Source organism: Mercenaria mercenaria, chromosome 8, assembly GCF_021730395.1.
Source record: "Mercenaria mercenaria strain notata chromosome 8, MADL_Memer_1, whole genome shotgun sequence".
Classification (NCBI taxonomy): Eukaryota; Metazoa; Mollusca; class Bivalvia; order Venerida; family Veneridae; genus Mercenaria; species Mercenaria mercenaria.
Window position 1 is genome coordinate 7,430,464 of NC_069368.1, and position 27,137 is coordinate 7,457,600.

At 37.2% G+C, this 27,137-nt stretch overlaps 4 protein-coding genes across 4 annotated transcripts in view; 3 read left to right on the forward strand and 1 right to left on the reverse strand.

Annotated features, from left to right (window-relative positions):
- Positions 1 to 9,789, reverse strand: part of LOC123523115 (AP-3 complex subunit mu-2-like) — a 34,419-nt gene extending 24,630 nt beyond the window's left edge. Inside the window, 6 exon segments of the mRNA XM_053549313.1 lie at positions 533 to 584; positions 587 to 659; positions 1,495 to 1,607; positions 2,154 to 2,259; positions 3,516 to 3,594; positions 9,655 to 9,789. Of these exon segments, the coding sequence (XP_053405288.1) occupies positions 533 to 584; positions 587 to 659; positions 1,495 to 1,607; positions 2,154 to 2,259; positions 3,516 to 3,594; positions 9,655 to 9,689 (458 nt within the window). The 5' untranslated portion in view covers positions 9,690 to 9,789.
- Positions 9,790 to 10,097: 308 nt separating this feature from the next.
- On the forward strand, positions 10,098 to 11,339 carry LOC128559141 (uncharacterized). The gene has a single exon (XM_053550319.1). It carries the CDS (start codon positions 10,098 to 10,100, stop codon positions 11,337 to 11,339), a length of 1,242 nt encoding a protein of 413 aa, XP_053406294.1.
- A 2-nt stretch (positions 11,340 to 11,341) lies between these two features.
- Positions 11,342 to 15,493, forward strand: LOC123552872 (uncharacterized). The gene has a single exon (XM_045342618.2). The coding sequence runs from the start codon at positions 11,342 to 11,344 to the stop codon at positions 15,491 to 15,493; it is 4,152 nt and encodes a 1,383-aa protein (XP_045198553.2).
- Positions 15,494 to 19,485: 3,992 nt separating this feature from the next.
- On the forward strand, positions 19,486 to 24,647 carry LOC123565883 (sodium-dependent glucose transporter 1-like). The gene is made up of 6 exons (XM_045359653.2): positions 19,486 to 20,322; positions 20,704 to 20,871; positions 21,296 to 21,431; positions 21,857 to 22,006; positions 22,494 to 22,625; positions 23,170 to 24,647. Exons 1-6 carry the CDS (start codon positions 19,957 to 19,959, stop codon positions 24,153 to 24,155), a joined length of 1,938 nt encoding a protein of 645 aa, XP_045215588.2. The 5' UTR covers positions 19,486 to 19,956; the 3' UTR covers positions 24,156 to 24,647.
- The last annotated feature ends 2,490 nt before the right edge of the window (positions 24,648 to 27,137 follow it).

Sequence of the window (27,137 nt, forward strand, 5' to 3'; positions counted from 1 at the left end):
TTTGAAAAAGTGAACCCAGAGAATTCCTAAGTGTAACAATATGATGAAAAAGGCTACTGCTGGAAAGAAACAATCTATACAACCCAAATATATGCATCAAGTATAGAAAAATTTTTAGAAATACGAGAATCAAAGAAATCATTTCAGGACTGTTAGATGCATGACTGTCTTATCCTGCATAGCATTAACATAGACAGAAACTTTTCAGGGCACTGGTATAACATGGACAGGATTAGGATTACAAACGATGTTCACTCAAGATTCACTATATAAACAGATGTCCCATGTAACGAAGGCCAGGGTAGTCTCTATGAAAAATTTGATACTTTTTCAAAATACAGTAGACATTGCATTAACGACACTCAAAGGGTCTACCAAGGCACTAACGAGAGGTCCTCAAAAACAATCTGCTAAATACCAGTTCATGTACATGTCCACATTTATAAACTGTTGCATATATAATGTTGGCCTGTATACTGTAAGATCTACATGTATCGAATACAAAAGTTAAACTAGGACTTAAAAGAGTAACCTGTAAGTTCTTTTTCCAGTAATAGTATCTGTGATTGTTCTCAGGAAATTTGAGGTTTTATCAATTCCTTGAGAATATTTGATTCCACAGCGAGTGGAAAACCATTGTCTAACATCTCATCTAGGAGCTTAAATACAAAGTAATCACATTTTGACATTATTTCAACTCTTTTGCAACCTTTCATAATACATATGTCAAACTTCATAAAAGTATCTTCAGTGTCTTTCAAAAATGTATTATTCTTCTGTGTAAGCATTTGGTTACTGTGAAATCATTAATATTTGTGGCGGACTAATTTTCGTGGATTTCGTGGTTGAGTCAATCCACGAAATTTAATCCCAACTAACAAGTCAAATTCCCATTCATTTTAAGTTCAAAATTTGAAATCCATGAATTCATATCCCCACGAAATTGCCGTTTTGGCCAAAACCACAAAATTTCGTGCCCACGAAATTAAATGATCTTACAGTAACTCATGCATCATCAAATGATAATTTTTTACGATTCTGAATAATACCACAGTCATTTATTCTCTTTTTTTGTTTCAAGCCAGCAGTTAATATTTGTACCATGTGACCATCCAATATACTTCCGCACTGGATACAATATATTCCCTATTGTACAAAGCAGCAACTTTGGTTAGGACGATGTGTTTATTAAATACTAACAACCAGTGACCAATGAGAGAATCTGCTTTGAAACTCAACATCAATAAATGCTTGACAAGATGTTTTTTGTATACCTTTAAAAACCATCTGATTGTTTTGAAAAATTCACATAAAATAGAAATATCATTCAACTTTGTTCTGTACAATATGGGATATATTTGGACTCTTACCAATCCAAAACACATACTGGACTCACCTACTGGCTTGTCCAATATATCTTTTTGAAAAGGTCTCTTCCAAATATATTGTCGTATTGTACGGAATAGTGTTAAGTAACCTTATAAAAGCATGTACCTCATACACAATGACATAGTACTCCTTGAGAATGCTCTCACTACATCCCTGAAAGTAGTCCTCAAAGGTGTCCACCACACGATGTAGGAACTCTATCACAAACAGTGGAGGCACTGCAAAATATGGAAAATAGTACATAAAATAAAATCACATCTGAAGAGCTACCAGAAGTAATTACCTGAACTAGTTATGACTCTAAAAAATTTTTTCTTAAAATAGTCTGACAAAAACTGTGCCTAAAATACAGGTATCAAAACTAACCAAAATTAAAACTGTTTTTGACTATGCAGTATGTTGCTAACATACAGAAGTACAGAATGATACTAAGACTTGTCCTCTAGTACAAGGCCATCACATTTCCATCGAGGTAGACTAAGAAATCTACAACCTTAGTGTGAATTGAAAAACATGTAAGTTTTCTCAGAGTTCAAAGGTGTAGGAAGTCCCTCCGCTAGCCAGTATAAACCAAGACATTATAGTAGGCATGGGTAGGCATTTTAATAGAACCAAAAACCATTTCTCAAGCCAGCTATATGGTTTACTCATATGAAGGAATTCTATATCCCAACTGAGGTATGAAACCCACAGTGGATTGGGGAAAGTAATTTATAACCAGAAACCCCAATAACGTGGTGATGGAGGCCCCTAAAGACACTTACCCTCTGTTGTAACAACAGCAACATAGTAGAGCTGGTTTCTGTAAATGTTGATCAGGTAATGATGAGGTGTTGGTATAATAGGTGGAACATCATCTACTGAACCTGCCTGTAACAGAAATGGTTAGCATACGTAACATAAGCTACTGAACCTGCCTGTAACAGAAATGGTTAGCATACGTAACGTAAGCTACTGAACCTGCCTGTAACAGAAATGGTTAGCATACGTAACATAAGCTACTGAACCTGCCTGTAACAGAAATGGTTAGCATACGTAACATCATCTACTGAACCTGCCTGTAACAGAAATGGTTAGCATACGTAACATAAGCTACTGAACCTGCCTGTAACAGAAATGGTTAGCATACGTAACATAAGCTACTGAACCTGCCTGTAACAGAAATGGTTAGCATACGTAACATAAGCTACTGAACCTGCCTGTAACAGAAATGGTTAGCATACGTAACATCATCTACTGAACCTGCCTGTTACAGAAATGGTTAGCATACGTAACATAAGCTACTGAACCTGCCTGTAACAGAAATGGTTAGCATACGTAACATAAGCTACTGAACCTGCCTGTAACAGAAATGGTTAGCATACGTAACATAAGCTACTGAACCTGCCTGTAACAGAAATGGTTTGCATATGTAAAATCATTGTTACAAAATAGTATTCTTTTGCTCTACTGCTTTTTGTTTTCCAAAACAAGCCGGCATATCCTTGTTTTACCATATTTCTCATACTGGTATTTAGTTTATACTAATTTATTTTAGCTTCATTGTGATGAAAGCTAATAGCTTATTCGAACCACTCTCGAGTCTGCTTCCTTGAAAACCCAGTACTGGTGTCATATGAGAAGTCATGGCCGTGACCCCGACCTCAGTGGGGCTTGAACCAACAACTCCTGGATTGAGTGGCCAACACCTGAACCACTAGACCACTGCTCCACTCATACCGGTATTTATCAACAAAACGAATATGGAAAGTGCTAGGCATTTTCATGATAATTATATGTCTGCTGAACCTGTAAGTAATGTTGTTGGGTGGAGAGTTCAAGATACAGAAGACACTCCAATTCCTTCATGCAAGGTGTAAAACACCCATATAGTAAACTCCTATCCAAGTGTTAGTAATTTCTATTTTGAGGAGTGGGAAGCTCAAAGTTAATACACCTGGTTTTGTAGTCTAGACAGTGTTACATCTAGACTACTAGTGACTATGTCTGCTCTTCTTCTACACTTTACAACATCTAACTATTAAGTAAGACCTCTTGTAGTTCTGACAATCAGTAAAGAAAACAGCCTTGACAATGATACTGTGATAAAATATCTATGGAAACCAAGAAAGGACATGTTGCTATACCTTCGTTTGTGCTTCAAAGAAATAATCACATATAGACTTGTGTATTACACTCTTCCAATGCTTTTCCATAAACACATCACTGAAAAAAGAAAGAAACAAACAAATTAAATCACTATTCATTTCATGCTTCTTACAAAAATTATATCATATCTGGTTGCACTACAAAAGATTAACAGTTTAATTCCATCCACTTTAATCATTATTTTCCCCTTACATTGAATTGAATTAAATTTCAATGTAAAAATGAAGTTGCTGACTATCAAATACATGTAAATTTATATGAGCCGTGCCATGAGAAAACCAACATAATGCGTTTGCAACCAGCATGGATCCAGACCAGCCTGTGCATCTGCGCAGTCTGGTCAGGATCCATGCTGTCAGCTTTCAAAGCCTATTGCAATTAGAGAAATTGTTAGTGAACAGCATGGATCCTGACCAGTCTGTGCGGATGCGCAGGCTGGTCTGGATCCGTGCTGGTCGCAAACGCACTATGATGGTTTTCTCATGGTGTGGCTCATATTTAAAAAGTGAAGTGTATAAAAAAATAAGACCATGAATATACTTCATAAATAATTTCCAGTATTGGGAAAAAAAAATATTCAGAAAAAATAGCTGGCAATGGACAAAGCGTACAATTAAATCAGAATTCCTGGTACATCATCAGTTTTCTCTTCAATGATATGGGAATGTGGCTGGGCTTTTACTGTTGGGAAAATTTTGTCATACAACATTTAAATTGGGCATTGGTATAAAAAAAATATTTTTTTTATGAAAATTTTACATTTAAGAAAAAATTGGTCATAAATGCATTAAGCTAGCATATTGCCTTCTGTTTCAAATGTTTAAGATTTCACTGGTACAGTCTTGGCTGTAAAAGTAAAGAAAACATTATTTTTTTTCTACTTTAGGAATTTTAGCTACAAAAGAAATATCATATTTATCATTAGTGCCCAATTTCGATTGCAAATTGGCCTGAAAGGAAAGAGCAATACATTATCATACTTCTTTCATTTTTACAACTTACACTGCTTTCAAATATAATTCAGTTTACTTCTGAAGAAACACAAACTTTTATATACACTTATCAATTCAAACCTATAATTTCTGAATTTTGATCATCTTTCATTACCTTTTTTAAAGAGGGAACTACTCTGAAACGTTTCATAGAATTTTGAAGCAGAAATTGCAGATCAGAGTTCTGCAAACAGAAGCAAGCCAGATTTCTGTGAGCATTTTTGCTATGGGGGAATTGAGGCACAGCCTGTTAGAAGGGGAAAATCATCACATATTAGAAGGTGTAATTAAAATAGTAAATTTATGAATATATTAAGATCTGGAATCAAATTACTCAAAAGCACATTGTCATGCATTTTAAACAGCATGATTTACATACATGCCAAGAGTTCAGTTGAAAAATGTCAGAATTAAAAAATAATTTTCTGGAGGAGAATTTTTGTCAAAAAATGTGGAAAAACATCGAAGAGAAGAATCCAAAACACAGATTGTCAGTTTCTCCATTTCATGCACAGGTTTCCAAATTTCATGCATAGTTTCTCTAATTCAAGAACACCTCAAATTTCAGAAGGTTTTTAAAGCTTTTTCCAATATAAGTCTATGTAAAATTTGGGACCCCAGGGTGGGGCCTCTTTTCACCCCAGGGGCATAATTTGACAAACTTGGTAGAGGACCACTGGATGATGCTACATACCAAATATCAAAGCCCTAGGCCCTGTGGTTTTCGACAAAAAGATTTTCAAAGTTTTCCCTATATAAATATTTGTAAACCATATGACCCCCAGGGAGGGGCCATATTTGACCCTAGGGGAATAATTTGAACAATCTTGGTAGAGAGCTCTAGATGATGCTACATGCTAAATATAAAAGCCCTATGACCTGTGGTTTTGGACAAGAAGATTTTTTAAAAAATTTCCTTTCGGCTGCCATGGCAACCAGAGTTCTGTATGGAATTCAATTCTTTGAACAATTTTTAAAGAAGACCATCCAAGCAACATCCCTGAGAAGTTTCATCAAAATTGGCCTAGATAATATAAAGGGCTATGTTGAAAACTTTTATTTCAATTGTAGCTTATTATTATACATATCAGTCAGAAAAATATCAGACGAACCAAACATGGCCTACTTAAAATAGATATCTGAAATAACCAACCCCTACCCCATTGTATATCTTACATCAGATTAAGGCAAATTTCAGCCAAAAATAAGGGTGTTTTTTAAAAATATTTTTTTCAACAGGTAGAATCTGTTTTGTTAAAAGGAACATTATTAGCTATATCATTATGATTCAACATTTATATTTGGCCTAAATTTTGACAGAAAAAAAATATTCAAAGACACATTTTTCAAAAAGGCAGTAAAGCTTTTACATCCATTACAGTACAGATACATGTACAGTTAAAGTAAATAAAGAAGGTTAAGCACACTGGTACATTTATGTAGATATTTCTTTGATTGCAGTTTGAAACTTTTAAGAGTAAGACAGTTTAGTTGAAGACATTAAGGTATATATGTATCATACTATTGTATATTTGCTTCATCTTCTTCTTTCTTCCTGCGTAAAATCAAATGTTCATTTGGGTAAAATAAAACTGAAACACTGACCAATGCAGAAGTACCGGTAATCTTACTTATACTATAATAGGGTATACTGTAGTAGATAAATTTGCTATATATGTTTTATATAAAATCATCTGAGAGCTGTAACACACAGCCAGGGCCATTTAAAAAAAGAATTACTAGCCTTATGTTCTTAAATGACCTATAAACCACAAAAAACACCAAGAAAAGTAGGGTTCATGTATCTTATAAGACAGACTTTTTATTTGACTGGTCAACACTATGGAATATCTTCAAAACTGACAGCTAAAATGTGGGTATGAACACGTGTAATAAGGTTTGTTTACATTTCTATAAATGCAAAAAATCTTCTTGAAAATGCTACCAAAATGTCAGATATAGGTCCACAATGAAATAAAAACATGAACTGGCTTACATAAAACATGAAAATGACACTCCAACTGGGAAAAAATTGAGGATTTTTTCTTTCTGCCATTATCTGACTAGCCTGGAAGTGCTGCTTGATTACCTATAATTTAGTACTATTGTACCATAACAAGACACTTATGTCACTGAAGCGGAGCACCTGGTACAGAGAATATCAACAACTGAATTGAACAAATTAAATTAAATACAAATTATTATGCACCAATAGTCTAGCACAGTACACATTGTTTCCTAACTAACAGCTTTAAAAAATGTTCTTGCCTGTAGCCTTAACTTGGAAGAAACCAAATATGACCATGTGTTCCCAGTCCGTGACTCTAGTTACCTCCTTTGGCAGTCCCTCCACAGAGTCACATTCAGAAGCAACGGCTATTCAAAATCAATGTTAATGAGGTACTTCAGTCTTTCAGACATGACTGCTAGCATAATGACGATTTAACGTCATAATGAAAAATATTTAGTAGAATTGAATAGTAAATTCATGCTTTATGTTTTTTGTATAGTAGGGAAGCCATATGTCATGCCATGAGCACTTCGCAGCACCTGAAGAATGTCACCCACTGACCTATATTATCAATTTCGTTTTCAACAATGGTGACATCACAGCTTTATTACACACCGTTAGTTCATTTCTTTCTCTGTCAAGTATCGGTACTGGATAGCACAATCATAATGGGGTGCACAATGACTCAGGCTGATTCTAAGTGTATTAATGAAATATTATTTGTATTTTTACAAGGATCTAAAATTAAACTAGAAAATGCTTTTGTAAAAAAGCGCATGTCTCCCCCAATGCAAAGTCCTATAGGCAAGAAGTCAATAGGGGTCAGGAGCAAAAGTCAAAGAGACACTGATGGTTGGCTGCAATAGGGATCATCTGCTTGGCATGTCCAATCATCCCGCTAAATTTCAACACTCTTGGCCTAGTGGTTCTCAAGTCACTGTTCAGGCTTCTGTGACCTTGACCTTTGATCAAGTGACCTCAAAATAAATAGGGGTCATCTACTCTGCAAGTCCAATCATCCTATTAAGTTTCAACATTGTAGGTCAAGTGGTTCTCAAGTTATTTCCAAAAAATGATTTTACATGAACAGGCCACTGTGGCCTTGACCTTTAATAGACTGACCCCAAAATCAATAGGGGTCATCTACTCTGCATGTTCAATCATCCTATGAAGTTTCAACATTCTGGGTCAAGTGGTTCTCAAGTTATTGATTGGAACTGGTTATCAATGTTCAGGCCCCTGTGACCTTGACCTTTAACAGAGTGACCCCAAAAACAATAGGGGTCATCTACTCTGCATGTTCAATCATCCTATGAAGTTTCAACATTCTGGGTCGAGAGGTTCTCAAGTTATTGATCGGAACTGGTTATCAATGTTCAGGCCCCTGTGACCTTGACCTTTAACAGACTGACCCCAAAAGCATTAGGGGTCATTTACTCTGCATGAACAATCATCATATGAAGTTTAAACATTCTGGGTCGAGAGGTTCTCAAGTTATTGATCGGAAATGGTTTTCCATGTTCAGGCCCCTGTGGCCTTGACCTTTAACAGAGTGACCCTAAAATCATTAGGGGTCATCTACTCTGTATGACCAATCATCCTATGAAATTTCATCATTCTGGGTCAAGTGGTTCTCAAGTTACTGACTGGAAATGGTTTTCAATGTTCAGGCCCCTGTGACCTTGACCTTTCACAGAGTGACCCCAAAATCGTTAGGGGTCATCTACTCTGCATGACCAATCATCCTATTAAGTTTCAACATTCTGGGTCAAGTGGTTCTCAAGTTACTGACCGGAAATGGTTTTCAATGTTCAGGCCCCTGTGACCTTGACCTTTAATGGAGTGACCCCAAAATCGATAGGGGTCATCTACTCTGCATGTACAATCATCCTATGAAGTTTCAACATTCTGGGTCAAGTGGTTCTCTAGTTATTGATCGGAAATGGTTTTCCATGTTCAGGCCCCTGTGACCTTGACCTTTGACAGAGTGACTCCAAAATCAATTGGGGTCATCTACTCTTCATGACCAATCATCCTATGAAGTTTCAACATTCTGGGTCATGTGGTTCTCAAGTTACTGACCGGAAATGGTTTTCAATGTTCGGGCCCCTGTGACCTTGACCTTTAATGGAGTGACCCCAAAATAGATAGGGGTCATCTACTTTGCATGTACAATCATCCTATGAAGTTTCAACATTCTGGGTCAAGTGGTTCTCTAGTTATTGATCGGAAATGGTTTTCAATGTTCGGGCCCCTGTGACCTTGACCTTTGACGGAGTGACCCCAAAAACAATAGGGGTCGTCTACTCCAGCAGCCCTACAACCCTATGAAGTTTGAAGGTTCTAGGTCAAACGGTTCTCCAGTTATTGCTCGGAAATGAAGTGTGACGTACGGACGGACGGACGGACAGGGCAAAAACAATATGTCTCCTGGGGTAGACATAATTACATTTGAAAACGAAATATGTTTGGGGAGAGATCTACCAGTATATATATCTAATCTTGTGAGCTTGTTCTTTCATGAACACCGTGGATTAAGTTTGGTGGACAAATTGAGCATGATTTAAATTACACTGTGATAAATGCCGTATGCTCATTCATATACTCTATAGCTTTTTTCTACAGATTTTATGTGGAATTAGCTATGTAATACTCAAAATCTGAAGATAGATTATTAGATAAGCACTTATCTATACATAAGAATTAAATATAAATATATTACCTACAGCAAATGAAACAGTTTTTCATGTTTCTTATATTTTTCAACTTACAATTTATGTTTGACTGGGAATCACTATGATTAAGCCAGTTTCCGAATGTGGCCGAGTTGGACATAATATCAGACAAATGAAATGAAAGTGATAATTACGTTACACGTTAGACTAGACTCACTATATGTAACACACCCTCTGTTTATGCTCAACATTTGTTTAAGGTCTCATTCATACTCGTTTTACCAACTTCCACAAAACTGCATTTGCTAATCCCATTCCATCTTGGAAGACCACGGCTTCCATCCATTCATCCAAAAATTATTATATCCGAAATGACGTAGGTACACAATCTGTCGCAGTAACATATTTTCTACACCGTTTATAAGAAAACAATACTTACCCGGTATTATTTATGATAAATAGACTGTGAATCATGGTTTAATTCTAGATGTTTTGACTAAGATCATAAATAAAACGGTATTTTTCTGGAAAATCGACTTTTGACACAACACGGAAGTTAAAGATAATACATTTCCGAATAGAGTAAATATCGTTATAGATTAACAACAGGCTAATTAGGTGAGTTGCTATTTTAACTTGATTGTACTCAATATTCTCAATATGTTGTCTAAAAAAGGGCTGCTTTTAAACCATCTGTCGTGATAACGTTAACGTTGCCGCCAATTTATGTATACGTCGGACGTCAGATATTGACGTCATGTTGTTGAGTTGTTTATGCAGAATTGAATAAAGGATCGAACTGTTAAGACGCGTAGTACTCTATCTTACAGAAATTCCATTATCGTATGCACATTTTTCTGGTGCCGTGACCAAACAACAAAGATGAATTTACAGAAACATATAGCACAGAGAAATGCTCAGAAGAATGTTATAGACTATTATTTAGCGAGAATAGAAGACGCCAAAAGCGCCGAGAACATTTCACTGATCGATTTCAACGGAATATTTGAAAAACTCGCGTTAAAAGTGAAACAAATGGAAGAAATGAACGAGAAGATTGCAAATCTTACGGACAGCGAAGAAATTAACGAAGAAATTATACAAACCGAAAAGTATATGTTGGACTTAGACCTTAAAATGAGACACCTTAGTGACTTTAGAGATAAACAGATTCGTACAGATGTACAACAACCGCAGTTTTTCCCCACTGATGGTCAGTCAACTCTTCATGTGGAGTCGCAGCAGACATTTTCCTCTGAATTTTCGCAGTCCACAACTGACAGATCGTCACAGAGCACTTCCGGTTTTCAACAAGCACAGTTGAATGTAAATGCACATCCTTTCGTCAGTCAGAATGTAAGTAACAATTCATTTCAATTTCATAGACTGCCAAAGTTGTCTCTACCAAAATTTAACGGTGATATTCTTAAATGGCAAGGTTTCTGGGATTCCTTTGAATCAACCATTCACCTGAATACCAATCTCACAGACGTACAGAAGTTTACATATTTACAGTCTCAGCTAGAGGGCGTTGCAGCACGTACTATAGACGGTTTTGCCTTAACAAATTCCAATTATTTGAGAGCCATTAGTTTACTTAGAGAGAGGTTCGGACAACAGCATAAGATTGTACATACCACCATGCAGGCCTTGATACAACTACCGGCGCCATTGAACACGCTTAGCAGTTTACAAGCGTTCCATGACAAAATGGAAACGTACATTCGAGGGTTAGAATCAATGGGGCAGAATCAAGAAAGTTACGGAAGCCTGTTAGTGCCAATAATTTTAGACAAAATGCCACAAGAGGTCAGAAAAAATCTTGCACGAGAACACGGCGACAATGACTGGAAGTTAGAAGAACTTAGGAGTGCCCTGAGGAAAGAAGTCCGGATACTTGAAGTCGGAATTCAAAGCTATACACCGGAAATAAACGATTTCATACCGACATCGTCTTTTTACACTGGAGCGTTATCAAAGCAAAGAAGAAAGCAAAATAAAGACAAAACAGAGATAGATTTCAATACAAACAGAAAAAATAAATCAAATGATATCATTTGTGCATTCTGTGAAGAATCACATAAATCTATTGACTGTACAAGGTTTCCTGATACGCGCTGTTAAGAATGCAGAAAGTGAAAGAAAAACAATTGTGCTTTAATTGTTTAAGAAAACACCGGGTCATAAACTGCACGTCACAAAGAAGATGTCTGGTCTGTAAAAAGAAACATCATACTAGCATATGTAACAACAAGAGTAAAGAACACAACAGTGGCGGGAATGTTCCGGATGTACAGCCATCAAAACCGGAAACGGCAGTTCTACATTCATCTACCCAAGAAACTTCCCATGGTGTTTTACTGAAAACAGCCATTAGCAAGGTGACTTCCGGTAACATAACAAGGGATACTCATATCCTGTTTGACGAAGGAGCACAGAAGTCATTTATCACCGAGACGCTAGCACAAGAATTGCAACTATCCACATCCGGTACAGAAACCTTACACTTAGCAACGTTTGGTAACCAAGAACAACAACTAAAACATGTTGATTCCGCAACGGTGTACCTCATTACAAACCAGAAAAAGAGAATACCGATCAATGTATTAATAGTGCCTACTATATCAGTACCTATTAGTACCAGTCTACACAACACAGCGTCCCATTTACCTTACCTGAGAGGACTGAACCTGGCACATCCGGTTAGCGGCGATGAGGTATTTACAATTTCTCTGCTGATAGGAGCTGACCATTACTGGGACGTCATTGAAGATCATATTATACGCGGATGTGGACCAACTGCAGTGAAGTCCAAGATCGGATATCTTTTGTCGGGACCTGTGAATGCATACTGCAACAATACTACTAGTAAGATGAACCACATATTTAACGTTATGACCACACGTGCACGAGATGAAAACGCTATAGAACGTTTCTGGTCGCTCGAGAGCATAGGTATCACTCCGTGCAAAGACGAGCATGAGAAGACGGATTACTTGGTGCAGTATCAGCAGACGTCAATTGAATTTACAGACGATAAGTACACTGCAGCCCTTCCATGGAAATTAGACCACGACCCACTTCCAACAAATTACAACATCACAAAGAAAAGAACTGAGAGCACGATTCGCAGACTTAGCCAGGAACCTGATATGCTAAAGAAATATGGTGAAATTATATCAGAGCAAGAGAGACGGGGATTTATAGAAAAGATTAACGATGTTGCACAAACTTCAAATGCAGTCCACTATATTCCCCACCACCCTGTGCGAAAGGAATCATCTACCACTCCTATTCGTATCGTGTATGACTGTAGTTGTAAACAGTCATCTAGTCAACCTAGCCTGAACGACTGCCTGGAGTCTACAGCACCTGTGCTGAATGAATTAACGTCTATATTGATGCGATTTCGATTGAAAAAGTACGCTGTAACCACTGACATAGAAAAAGCTTTCCTACATGTGGGACTACAAGAAAAAGACAGGGATGTTACCCGGTTTTTGTGGCTCACTGATCCTAGTGATCCTAAATCTCAACTTTGCACATACCGATTCAAAGCAGTGTTGTTCGGCGCGACGTGCTCACCGTTCATTCTTAACGCCACTATTCTCAAACACCTGGAATTGAACAAAACAAACAAAGCAGCCGAGATTATAAAGAGAGATTTATATGTTGACAATATACTCTCTAGTTTTGAAGAAAAAAGAGATCTACTCACCTATTTCCGTGATGCACGTGATCTGATGAAATGTGCCAGTATGAACTTAAGATCGTGGTCTTCTAACAACTCCGAACTAAAAGCTATCGCCACACGAGAAGGAGTCATAGATAGAGATGAAGTAACCAAGGTACTAGGTATGTGCTGGAAACCGGAAACAGATTCCATGGCATACAGACATCACAAGATACCAAAGTTAGACTCTGTAACCAAGAGGGACATTCTAAGATATTCATCACGAATTTATGATCCACTAGGTCTGTTAAGCCCGGTAACAGTAAGGGCAAAATTACTTCTTCAGCAATTATGGAAAGATAAGTTTGATTGGGATGTACCGTTACCACTAGAGGTGCAAGATAAATGGAACAAGCTGGCTGAAGATCTGAACACAGTTACAGATACAGAGTTTTCCAGACAGTACATACGGCAGTCAAAGCATAAACAGACCATAAATAATTCAAGAACAAAAAGTACTCTCCATGTATTTGTCGATTCCAGTCTCAAATCATATGGAGCAGCAGTATACATAGTGAACGCAGATGGATCCAGATTGGTGATCGCGAAAAATCGGGTAGCTCCCGTGAAACCCATGACATTACCACAGCTCGAACTTATGGCCGCAGTAGTCGGCGCCAGATTAGTTCAACACGTACAAGAATCCTTGAACATTTCCGACGTCATCTGCTGGTCCGATAGCCAGATTGTGCTTCATTGGTTATCAACATCTAAACCACTGAAACGGTTCGTGCAGAACAGAGTGATAGAAATACAAACACTTACTAAAAATTACCCATGGCACTATTGTCCAACATATGATAATCCTTCAGACCTTCTAACTCGTGGTATTCCTGCTGACCAGCTCTTACAGAACGACCTATGGAACAGTGGGCCGTCATGGATACAAAACCAGTCCAACTGGCCTGTTTGGAAACCAACAGAGAATGAAATGCAGACGACAACAAAAACGCAGACGACAGTTTCGGATATCTCGTTGCCCTCCGATGCCACAAAGATGAGCGTAGTATGCAGTATAAAGTGTAGCACAAATGAAGGCATCTATCAAGTAATCAACATAGAGAAATACAGCAAATACTTCAAACTGTTACGTGTAACTGCCTACTTATTACGATTCATAAGCAATTGCCGAAATACACAGACAAAACTTACCGATGAATTAACGACAGCAGAAATCGAAAGAGCAGAGATAAGGTGGCTAAAATGTTGCCAAGAAAGTACTTACCCAGATGAGATGTCCAGTTTGAAGTCCAATACCACCAAAAGATTACCACTTGTCAAACAATTGCGTTTATTCGTAGATAAAAGCGGTATTATTCGTTGTGAAGGACGTATACATAACGCGCCATTATCCGACGTCACCAAATTCCCCTATTTGTTACCGAAGAGACATCCACTTACACGCCTGATTGTACTAGACACACATGAGAACCAGTTACATGCAGGAACGAACGCTACTGCTACCCAGTTAAGGCAGAAGTACTGGATCCCAGCTACCAGGCAGTGCGTAAAATCTATCCTCAGGAAATGTACAATATGCAGACGAGTACAAGGAAAGCCGTATAGAGCGCCAGATCCACCACCATTACCAAAAGTAAGAGTAGAAGAGTCTCCACCTTTCACTGTGACTGGAGTTGATTACACAGGTGCGTTATACGTAAGAGACCATTCCGGAAGCGTAATAAAAGTATATATATGTTTATTCACATGTGCCAATTCTCGAGCCTTACATTTAGAGGTTGTACCAGACCTGTCCAAAGAGTCATTCCTACTAGCTTTTAGGCGTTTCGTAAGCCGGAGATCAGTTCCGAGGGTCATGATGTCAGACAATGCTACAACGTTTACAAGTGCTTCAGAAAGCTTGAAACATATTTTCCAGTCAACTCAAGTCAGAGAAACATTAAGCAGAAAAGGCACAGAATGGAAATTCATTCCCAAACGAGCACCATGGTATGGAGGATGGTGGGAGCGACTAATAGGTCTCACAAAAATAGCGCTGAAGAAAGTTGTAGGATGCTCCCTTGTTACCATGGAAACACTTCAAACGGTAGTTACGGAGATCGAAGCCATGCTGAACGACAGACCGTTAACTCAGATGTCATCAAGTGTCGATGACATGGACCCACTAACACCGTCACACCTTCTCTACGGCCGGAGACTGACGTCACTTCCGTATAACACAACTACCTTAGACTTTGAAAATTCATCCAAATTTGACGAACATTCTGCGGTTACAAAACAGGCAAAATTACAATCAAAGCTCCTTGACCATTTCTGGAAACGGTGGAGAATGGAGTACTTAACAGCATTACGTGAATCTCACCGTAAATCAGGAACGAATGAACAGATGATAGCCGTGGGTGACGTAGTACAAATCCACGATGAATGTCCACGGAACCAATGGAAACTAGGCGTTGTTGAGCAGTTAATTACCGGAAGAGACGATCGTACCCGAGCTGCTACAATTAGAACTGCGAACGGAACTACAACCAGACCAATAGTGAAATTATACCCACTAGAATGTGTGAACTATAGAAACACTTAAACATTACGAGTGTAATGTGAAGAGATGTCAGATTCATTAATCATAGTTAGTTATTATTGCGAAGTGGTTCATTTTCATAAATTCGCGAATATACTGTGACAGTTAAAAAGACACGCTAATTTGAAGTTTATTTTAATTCAAGCATGTTTAGAGTTGTACTATTCCTTAATACGAAACCGTGACTGGTGCATTCTGCAGGATATTAAATGTGATTTTTTTTGTAAATTTTTAGATATTTCCTTTATCTGAGCATTCATTTTACGAAAAGACACTAGAGATATCATTATGTCATGGTGTTTTGCAAAATATATCATTTAGCGGCCCCCAGGATGTCGTGATAACGTTAACGTTGCCGCCAATTTATGTATACGTCGGACGTCAGATATTGACGTCATGTTGTTGAGTTGTTTATGCAGAATTGAATAAAGGATCGAACTGTTAAGACGCGTAGTACTCTATCTTACAGAAATTCCATTATCGTATGCACACCATCTAACTTAAGGATACATTGTTTTAATAGATTTAATTACCCTTATTACAGAATATATACCAAATGATATGTGTCGAAGCCATTGAAAAATTTAAGATATATATTCTGTTTCATCAGTTTCATCATCTCGATTAACCAAACCTTAAAAGTTTTCTAGAGTGGTCGTTTGGTAAAATGTCTCCGAGTTGCGTTCATTCAAGGCACGCATTTTACCTGCGCGCGTGTGTTTAAAACGCACTTCGACATATTGTCACAGAAGTGACATAAATCAAAGAAGTATAAAATATTATTTTTATAGCTCTTTGCATAAATGTTTTATGCATTTGGGTGCATATCTATTAGTTACTACATTTACCTTGATTTACCTTGATCCTGTTGGCCGTTCAGTGAGCTTTAACTCGTGGTAGCCCAGTTGAAATAAGTTGCTTGTAAGCGCACATAATAGTTAACACGTGCGCTCGTAATACGTAATCGGCGGCGAACGCGCGCAAAAATTAATTAATACGTGCGCAACATATAACCAAAGAGCTATAAAATGTATTTTATACTTCTTTGATATAACAAATAATACGTGTACACGCAATAACTGGTACTTAGATCCTTTATGAAAGAATTATACAGTAATGTTTCTTCACTCGGATTATCCAAATTGGAAAATTACCATCGCATGTCCACGTATTTAATTAGCTATTACGTGTGCACGAACTTAATATAACATGGGCACGTGTAGTTATTACGTGCGTAATGTTACTGAATACTACACGCGCGCGTACTTTTTACATCTATATCACCTCTTTGCCACTATACGAAGTTTAACGCTTTTTATTTGTCAATTTGAAGTAAATCAAATCATATGCTGGCAAAATAAAAATACATACTAGAATATTCTAATAACATAGTTCCGTCAATAATTTCATTAAAATTTAACTGAATTAACAAACACGTGATGTTCTTAAACATTTATCCAGTAAAATAAGAATAATAAATATAATTTCAAATACTTTGCTACTATGTAACTTCACATGTGTGAACAAATATGAAAAGTGTCCTAATACAGTTTCTAGGTTCGAGGAAGTAAAGATAATAGGTAAGGGTAGATTTCTCGAAAGCACAGAGCACTACAAACACAGCCTCAGAGCCACGCATTTGCAAAGTAGGCCCACAACAAAAAGAAACGGTAACGGAAAAATATTACAGGCAGGTTGCTTTAAAAATCCAACAAGTACATTTAAATTTTATGCAAAATATAGAAAGAGGGGAAAGGAAGGGGTAAGGGGTAGAAAGTGTGGGGGTGGGCGGGGGGTGGGGGGGGGGGGGGGCTGACTGAAGGGAAAAAGTGGAACAAGGGTGAATATTCAAAAGGGAATGCTACATAATCACAGTTACCATACAACTTAAACCACAACAGCTTATTTTATGAATAACACTGTTCAGCCATTTCTAAAACCGTGAATATTTTCAAAGTTAGACAACAACTGAAAAAAGATGCGGCAATCAAAAGCTGCAAAGAAATTGATGGGCGCAGCCTCTTTGGCGATTATGACGTGAAAACAAAACACAATGTAGACATTTAAATGTCTCATTATAATTTCTTGTGTTTTAGATGTTGAGCATGATAACTGATTTATAGTTCTAGTTGAAAAATAGAGAAAATATTATTTAGAATAAACTGTTTTAAGTATCCCTTGTCGGGAGCATTTTGTTTTCTAATAGCCGTATGAAATCAATACATGAAAGTGCTTGCTTACATACCGTCGACAATTATATATATTTTAACTAACAAGGGCAATTTTGTCTAGGGGGAGCGGGATGGGGATCTGTGTAGAAGAGCAGGGGTGGGGGATTTTATCCATATTCCGCAAGACAGGTACAGCCTTTGACTATGCATGTCTTGCAATATTTGAATTTTCATGTGTATCTACTTTAGGCTGATGTTTTGCTTTTGTTTTATGGAAGACCAGTGCGCCATGCGAACGGTCAAATACTAGATATCAAATATTTAATGCTAAATGACTAATACTTAATGTTAAATGTTACATACCAACATATTTTATGCCATACACTTAATGTTCAGTGCCAAATGCTTAATGTTGAGTAGCTAATGCTGACTGCCAAATGATAAATGCTAATCGTCAAATTCTTTTACATTATGAGTAAATGATCTATATCTCATAAACGAAGGCCAATGGCTATTAACATTAAAGGTGTCTGTTTGACAGTCAATACTTGACATTAAGCATCAGGTAAATAGCATTCTATTTGGCATTTGGCATTTGGCAATCTGCATGGCGCAACGGCCTTGTTTATCCTTAATTTATCTTTGACGGTATTATAAATTCTAAACATTTGACAACACGTATACATACGTAATGTTACAGAATCGTTACGTCCAAATGTCTGAGACAGAATAAGATAAGGCGGCGTGGTGTTCACACATTCGTGCAGAGAACAGTTCTAAATAGAAACATTTAAAAGTTGACATTCTTAATCATATAAAGCTTACTCAAAACAGTTTATTTTTACCTCTCATGAACAGACTCAACCAAATCGTCTTGGTTGCATTCTTTGTCCTCAATGGACCTTTTTTTTTTACAGATTTTATTAACTATCACAACAACAATCTTTAAGTGCCGTATGGCGGCAGTAAAAAGTCTCCCCATACTTGGATTCAGTGTTGTCACGTATATTTATATATATATTTTTTTATATATTTTCTGGTCCTTTGGGATCATATGGAGTCCATTCAACACGTGTAATAGAGTTCCGCTTTTAAGCCGGTGCTATGGGGCGTAATAGGTGTTGCACATTTCATTACCTCTCATGAACAGATTCAATATCAAACCGAGTCTGCCATTATTCTTCTTGATTGCATTCTTTGCCGCCAAAGGATCTTTTTACAGATTTTATTAAAATAAACCATATACATCAATCATATACATACCAAGTTTACAATCAAATTAGTGCAAAGTATGTGAAAACTATGGAAGACCGGTGCGCTAAGCGAACTGCAAAATGCTTACTAGTCAAATGCTAATTGCTAGTTAATCGACAAATAATAGATGCTTATTGGGAAAAAATTTAAAGGGTCATAATGTCTTTGTTCATAATGCAGCTGCTGCATTTTTATAAAAGTTTCTGCAGGTAAACTTTTAAACCTACAATGCATTTCTCAGCACGTATATAAGTGTACCTGTAAAGAAAAAATTACAGCTGTAGGTACAAAAATATATCTGCAGGGTCCATTAATGATTCCAAGCATATTTTTGAACCTTCAAATGCAAAGTTGTCACAACATGACGTATCTCTTTACGTTAGTCAAGTTGATAGTATGAAATAACCATCCGGTCCCTTGACGACTGAAGCACTATCTGATTAAAACAGTATCCGAGCAACAGAAATCAGTTGAAGTAGCGATCAATACCGTATTATACTGTGCGCTAAACGTGATACTAATGTACTACAGGCTTACAATAGTATTTGCTGACCGGTACAATAACCATGTATTCGTAAACAAGTTGCGGCATAGCTTGACCTCTGTCCGCAGTCATGATATAATATTTAACCTAGCAGTTAAGCGTTAATAAATTAAAGGATATTAAGAACACATTTATGTGCTAGTGTCTGCTGCAAATAAATCACACACTAACGTTTAACGAAGTTTTTTTTCGTACAGTACGTGAGGTGAACTTCTACATTTTTCACTCTGTATGCATAATGAAACAGGTAAATTGCGATTAACCTGTGACTGACTGTGCATACTTGTGAGGCGATTAAAGGCTGTGTCTTTTTTGTATCAAAAGGATATGTTAATGTCAAGTGTGGACTTTTTATTGCATATTGATCAATAAACATTGAGACATATGGAACTGATGCTAAGAAACAATAGTACAATATTTGTAATAGCGTCACGTGATCAAATTCTATTGAAAACGAAATATAGGAATTTTCTCTGCAATTTCAATTTAATATCAAAATGGAAAATAAAGCATTAGAGACGGATAATCAAACAATTTCAGCATTGTCGTCTGCTGCAGACAAAGAACGCCCCGTGCCTAATTCTAATACAGCAGACGATGATATCGATTTACCAGTTTCGGTAGCAGACAAGAAAGATAACTCGAGCGAAAATGAAACGGTTACATATATCAACCGATCGTTTGATGAGACGAGCGACTCTGAAGATGTCCAGAAAAACCGCAACAAAAATCAGGTACAAGAAGACGTGGATTTTATCAAAAGTGATCTCACCGAGTTACAAGACGTAGAATTACAAGAAGAAGAATATAACGGTGCTTTACCAGACCCGATTGATCTAGTTCTACAGGAAATAGGCGAACAGGTAAAAATGGTAGCTTCTATTAAGACTTGATTTTGGGTAGTGTAGACTGGGTGGTATTCGTGATGGTTTATTTTCACGAGTGCACTCTCGAATTCTAAAGAGTAGTGAACATTAATCTGAATCATGTCCTAATTTCGCGAGTTTTAATACCTCCACCATAAAATCGCTATAATGCATGAAAGTATCCAATCTACAGTCTGATCTCTTAAATCTATAAAATAGGTCAGGAGAGCATTTAGTATAAAACTTTTTAAAAGCCACCGACTAATGCCTTTACATCGCACAGTGTTAGCCTAACTAAAGTACATATTATATATGTTATTTATATCACTATTCATAAATTAAAAAAATTATAACCAGAAATATTGTTGTTAATAACAGTCTGACGATGGTGCCGGTGAGAGACGCGATTCAAAGAAACTCCAGTTCTCCGACGATGCCAGAAGAAAAGATAAGAACGAAAAGGCAGACGAAGAATCGTGCAGTAATCCTATTTTTAGATATAAAGTTTGGGACACCATTTTTCTGTTCTGGAACACAGCAACAATGGTAAGGATGATGTTTCTCTCATTTAAAAGCACAGCTTAATCTAATTATAGATTAATCACAGGTTTTGATGTGCAAAAAGTACAATCAATATGCTGGCATGAACGTGATCGCGTGCCTTTGAATGTCTCATTAACTGTCTTTTGTAAAATTTGCAAGTATTATCAGAATTGTAAATATGGTGTCATTTCCACAATAAAGTACCAACGATACAAATAAATATATATACTGTTCCCCATTTCACAAGAGACAATAATAAAGAAATACAAGTTATTGCAGTCTACGGGTTAATTTAAATAGACCTGCAGCTTTCTCTTACTGATTTCTATTAGATATTCGGTTACTATGATGTGTCCAAATTTACCTCTTTGAACAGGTCTAATCTCTTTGGAATGATGTATTACAATAATCAATTATGATTTGTCAGGGTTGGGTGTATGGACAAATGGGCCCGGCTCTGCCAGATCTCCAGCTAATAGCAGGGGTACCGCTCCAACAGGCCACGTGGCTTTTTACAGGATTCGCCATTGGCTATCTCGGAGGCTGTTTGTTAGCGGGATTTAGTAAGTACATTCTAATCAGATCTATAACAAGCGATTTCTTGGAGCAAAGAACTCAATCAAGTAGTTTAATCAAAATGAGAACCACAACAACGCGTCTAAGCACAGGCTTAAGCGAACCTTTGTTGTGAAATAACATTGAGTCGATGCCATGTTTCACAGACAGAGTTCCAGTATGGGGTAACTTTAAGTCTCCACATAACACGTCTGTTGTGAAGGTTTTTACACAGCATGTGTTTCAAATATATGTATGTTAGCGAAAAAAGCTTTTCAAGATTATTTTTCATTTGTCATGGACATGGTGAAAGTTAGTACACCACAAAGTACGGAAAATACCAAAATTACACGAAAAAACACACGAATTAACTATTGACATGAAATGACACGTATGAAATGAAAAAAATCATTGATCATTTTCTGTTTTTCAGTTCAAGACCGATTCAATCCTCGATTGATGTTATTTTTGTACACATTTGGTACGGCAATCACCATCGGTTTGTTACCATGGATACCAATATTTATTGTCATGGTGGTAATAAGAGTCGTCAACGGAATCTGTATCGGAGGCCAAGACACGGGTTGGTTTAACTCTAGAAATAAACGCAACAAATATTTACATTCATACATGTGTTATACCTTTGCCCACTGACCTTACGAACACGTGTACTGATAATAGGTTAAATTATACAGATCTCAGGTTTTACTGGTAGGGCATTCTGTGACCTTTGTAGATGTTACAGTGCTCCATGACGACCAGAAAGCTGCTTATTGTTCTCATGTTTATGCTATACAGCCTCTCTAGAGCGAACACCACTTGGAAGGCCGATTGTGTAGAGGGTTATAGCTAATTAGGGGGTATATTTGGAACTACTAAGAATGTTATCCATTGGGAAACGAAATGTCTGCTATAGAGAGGTTTTTATTTTTCGGAAGTGCCTTCAGCAGTAGCTATACCGTAGAGTATATAAATTGTCGTTGTTCAAGGGTATTATTTCTTTACAGGTATATAAAGTTTACAACATGACTTGTTTTAGCAATGAAAACCAACATATTTTCCGTATTTAGGTATCCACTCGATGTTGTTTGCACTCTGGGCACGCGATGGAGGACCCTTTATCCAGATGACGCACGTGCTGACAGCTCTTGGTGGAATCATTTCGCCCCTGATAACACAACCTTTCGTTAGAGAGCCTATAGGTAATATTCTTTTAAGGTTTTTCTTCCCGCATTATTTCTTTTTATATCTTGACCACCATGCAGTGGCTAACTACGTTCAACCGTAGGGTTTCAGAACGAATTTCTGGTACATGTATTGGTTGAGTTACGACACAGTTCGAACTCAAATTTGTGTCATAGCAGCAACAGAAGCTACTTTCACTTTGTATTATGTGTAAAAATATAGCTAGGACGCTGATCATATTGCCCTTGCTTCGTAATACATACGTTTCAGCTCTTTGTTAGTGTCCAGAATACAGGTTTCTTCTTACATAAAATTCCGAATTGGGTAGGCCTAACCTGACCGACAGATGCTTGAGATATAACTTCATAGAAATATGAATAAATTATACTTTTATATGCTTTAAATGCTTTTTATAAAAGCCAGAACAGAGAATTCTAGTTTTAAATACCTCTTTTTCATCAATTCTATCACCCAACCCTACCTCAGAGAGGCAGTGTTTCAAGACAGAAAGTGCTAAATATTGTGTGTTTTTTCAAAAACTCTCTCGCTTATTTATTTCAGACGTGCAATCACCAAGAAGTTTATCGTACGAGACGACAAATACAACTCTGTCGACAGTTTCTGATAACACAACTGTTACCTCTGTAAATTCTACCGTGCCTAGCCTGAGCACCGGTGGCGTCACATACTCGGATGTTATCGAAGAAGACACGAACGTACAGTATGCGTTTCTGATAACAGGAATTCTGGTTTTCTCTGCAGCAGTTCCCTTCCTCGTCGCCGTTCTCCAAAAACGTGCTGTTAAAAAGACCACTCGTCAATACAGCAATGAAAGTATTGATAAAAACAAGCTCCCGAAAATGGTAAAACAAATAACTTTAGTTATATTGTTCGTAAATTCATTCGTTGCGACCGCTTATATAGATCTGTTTCCCAGCTTCTTAACCACGTTTGTTATGGGTCAGATGAATTGGACTCAGAAAGACGCATCCTCTCTAACCTCTCTCTATTTCGGGTTATATGCTTTGGGTAATTTCATTGGCGTCTTCATTTTAGCATATATTACGCCAACAAAACTGATTGTTACGTCATACATTACGTCCGGAATATCGATACTTGGGGTTTTACTGAGCGTTTTGTTTGAGCAGACGGAATTGGTTTGGGTTACTGTGGCACTTAGCGGTATCACGATGTCTGGAATATTGCCAACACTCTTCACGTGGACACAGGAACATGTGACACCAATTACAGCGAGAATAGCTTCCGGTCTCCTCATTTCCGGTTCCGCAGGAGTAATGGTAAATCCATTGTTGCTTGGATACATGATGGAAGTGTTTTCACCAATGTGGTTCATATATCTGTCTTTGGGAGAGACCGTTGTTTGTGCGCTTCTATTTGCAACAGCCTTTACCCTGTCTAGGTTATATTCTGCCCAAAGGATCAAAAAGCACGAAACATCGGCTCTCAAAGACACAAAGCCCGAAGATACGGAGGAAATACAGGAAAAAACTAAAATATATCCGCGAGGAACTCTGTATGGCGTCTAGTAAGGCGAACTCGTAGATCATACTCGACATAAAGCATTCTTAAAGCAAATTATTGTATCTAGGTACCTATAGCCTTTTGTTTGGTATTATTACCATATCTATACTGTATTTATCACGCGATAAATATAAAAAAGACGTACTGAATCGTACATGGACGGAGCAAGAAAAGCCTATTGACCTTCAGCAGTGATGTCATATCAGTGTGACGTCATAACAGTGAAACCGAACACCAGAAACAATGGAAAAAATATCCAGCCTCTGTGGTAACAATCGGAATTTTCCGTACCCAATTACGGAATTTCACGGTCGATTTGTTTGAGTAACGTTAATAGCCGAAGAACACCGAAGTAGGATACTGAGATTATTTGTTCCAAACAACAAATTTTCAGTTGTGGTAGCTCTGTACGAATTTTATATACCTTACTTACTTAATACCATGCTATATACATAAACGGCAAGGGAATTCTTTAATTAAAGTATTTATGTATGTAATCATTTTGTCATTCCGTTTTGATGTAATCATGTATTGTTTGGTTTGTTGATTTGTTTCGTTTGGAACAACAGGTGTGTCTATATATCTGTCTGTCTTTCTAAGTGTAAAGGTGTATGAATTTAAATAGCCACTTAGGCCTAAAGGTCTCTGAAATAAATACAATATATTTGTACTTGCTCTATGTCCCGTTTTAGTGAATAATGACCTCTCTCTATATATACACACACGCAATAATCTAATAAAATCCATAGGCATAGGAGCAGTGTGTGTGTGTGTGTGTGTGTGTGTGTGTGTGAGGGGGTGCAGTTGGGGCTGTCCCAACCCCCAACCCCCACCCCTCAATTTTGAGACTGGAGTGGTAGTGTGGGGCAGCATATGGTTTGCCCCCGGCCCAAATTTATCACCAAAAACTGTTTTTTTCTAAAATAACACTGTATTTGAGTATACAGTACATTTGGCCTAAGGATTTGGTGTGATATCTGTTGTATAAGGGGGTAGAACATTTTTTATTTTTTTATTTATTTTTTTGGTTTCCAAAATATATTTCGAGTGAAATAAAGATAGGTTTAGCTGGCCGGCCCCCCGTTGTCCCCCTTCTCCATGTATATTGAGATCGCTTCTACGCCAATGACACCCGGTAAATTTCCCTATTGTTTGATAGGAAGACAAAAACTGTGTGTTATTTAATTATGCAACACATTTACTACCATGCTCCTCACTGTGGTTACCTTCCCTTGCGTTCATTATAATTATATTAATGTACCATCAAGGGAAGTAATCGATGCGGGGAGTTTGATTTACTGTTCGTACGTCATTGTTATGACGTCATATGGGAATACATAGATACGCCTACTTTTAATCATCAACATTGAAGGAGGCGGAGCAACTGGGCGAATACAAAACTGTAATTAAAATAAGAAATGATCTTGTAATAAATATGGTCTCCTCGATCATGAGTGAAGATATAGAGAATCCATCATTGGTCTTCGGTTAAGATCAGAAAATCCCAACCCGACCCTCGTTTAAGACTTGAGCGGTGCGCCCGAGGGTTGGGATTTCCGATCTTCACCGAACACCAATGATGGATTCTATTTTTCACTTACCACAACAGAAACGATAAAAACAAGCATAAAAATATGAAACTACTTAAAACGCGGGAAATTGGCGTCCGTAAGCAGAAGTGACGTCGTGATATTTCAGTGACGCACAATAACAAAGTTCCGCTTTAGTTTTATCGTTTGTAACGTAACGGTACGTCCTTATCATAAAGTAATGAATTTTGAATCGAGAAATACACTATAAGGAACGGAGAGAAAAGATAAAGGTACCTGATTTTTAATTATTTTACATAAATAATATGTATATTCAGCGCATGAAGGAGTCCGTCACAGGAGTGTGGGATAACCCATGTGAGATAAGATTTTCCAGCACTTCTAAAAATAGAGATTTTTCTGTCCGATAAGTGAGAAAAGACTAGCTAACTGGAGAAGACGCAGTTTAGTTTACTTTAAAACGGAGATTTTTGTTGCTTTAACTTTTCAATAAAATGAAATGGGGCGTTTTAACTATAAGTCGGTTATATATCATTTATTGAGATTCCAGACTCCGTTTCGGCAAACTTAATTGCATTAAAATGTCAATTAATGATCTTTAACCGACTTACAGTTAACAAGGCCCCATTTCATTTTATTGAACAGTTAAAGCAATAAAAATCTCTGTTTGAAACTAATTAAACCGCGCCTTCTTCAGTCTCTTAGAGTATAGGTTATAGATCATTTACTGACATTCTAATGAAATTTAGTTTACCGAAACGGAGTCATGGCAACCGAAAGGAAAATCTGAAACGATCTTCTAGTCCAAAACCGAGAGGCGTAGAGCCTCAATATTTGGCATGTGACATCATCTAATGCTCCTTTATGAAGACTGATCAAATTACCCCCCTGGGATGAAAGGAGACCGGGGACACAAGTTTTACATAGACTTATACAGGAAAAAACTTCAAAGAATTGAATTCCATACAGAACGCTGGTTGTCATGGCAACCGAAAGGAAAAACTTTAAAATTCTTCTTGTCCAAACCCACAGGAGTAGTATTGGGGTCTCTTTGGGGCCAGGTATGCGCATGCGTGAGAATGGCCATTTTGAAATCTAGTTTTAGAATGACATCACCTTTCTATTTTAAGAATGACTTTACAATGTTATAGATAGAAACGACAGTAATAAACCTATTTTTCATACCAAAAATGACTTTACGTTCTATGAATAGAAATGACTCCCTAAAGTAGATAGAGCCGACTTATATACCTATCTAGGGCGTGTTCGCGCACATTAAAGGTCAGCCCTACACGGGGAGATAACACGAAAATAAAATATTACAAGAAAATCAAATAGAATATTAATTATATTTAACCATATAAATTCATCTCAGACCTAAATGAACAAATACATTTCTTTTAAATCAAAACAGATTATATCAAAAAGTAAAGAAAG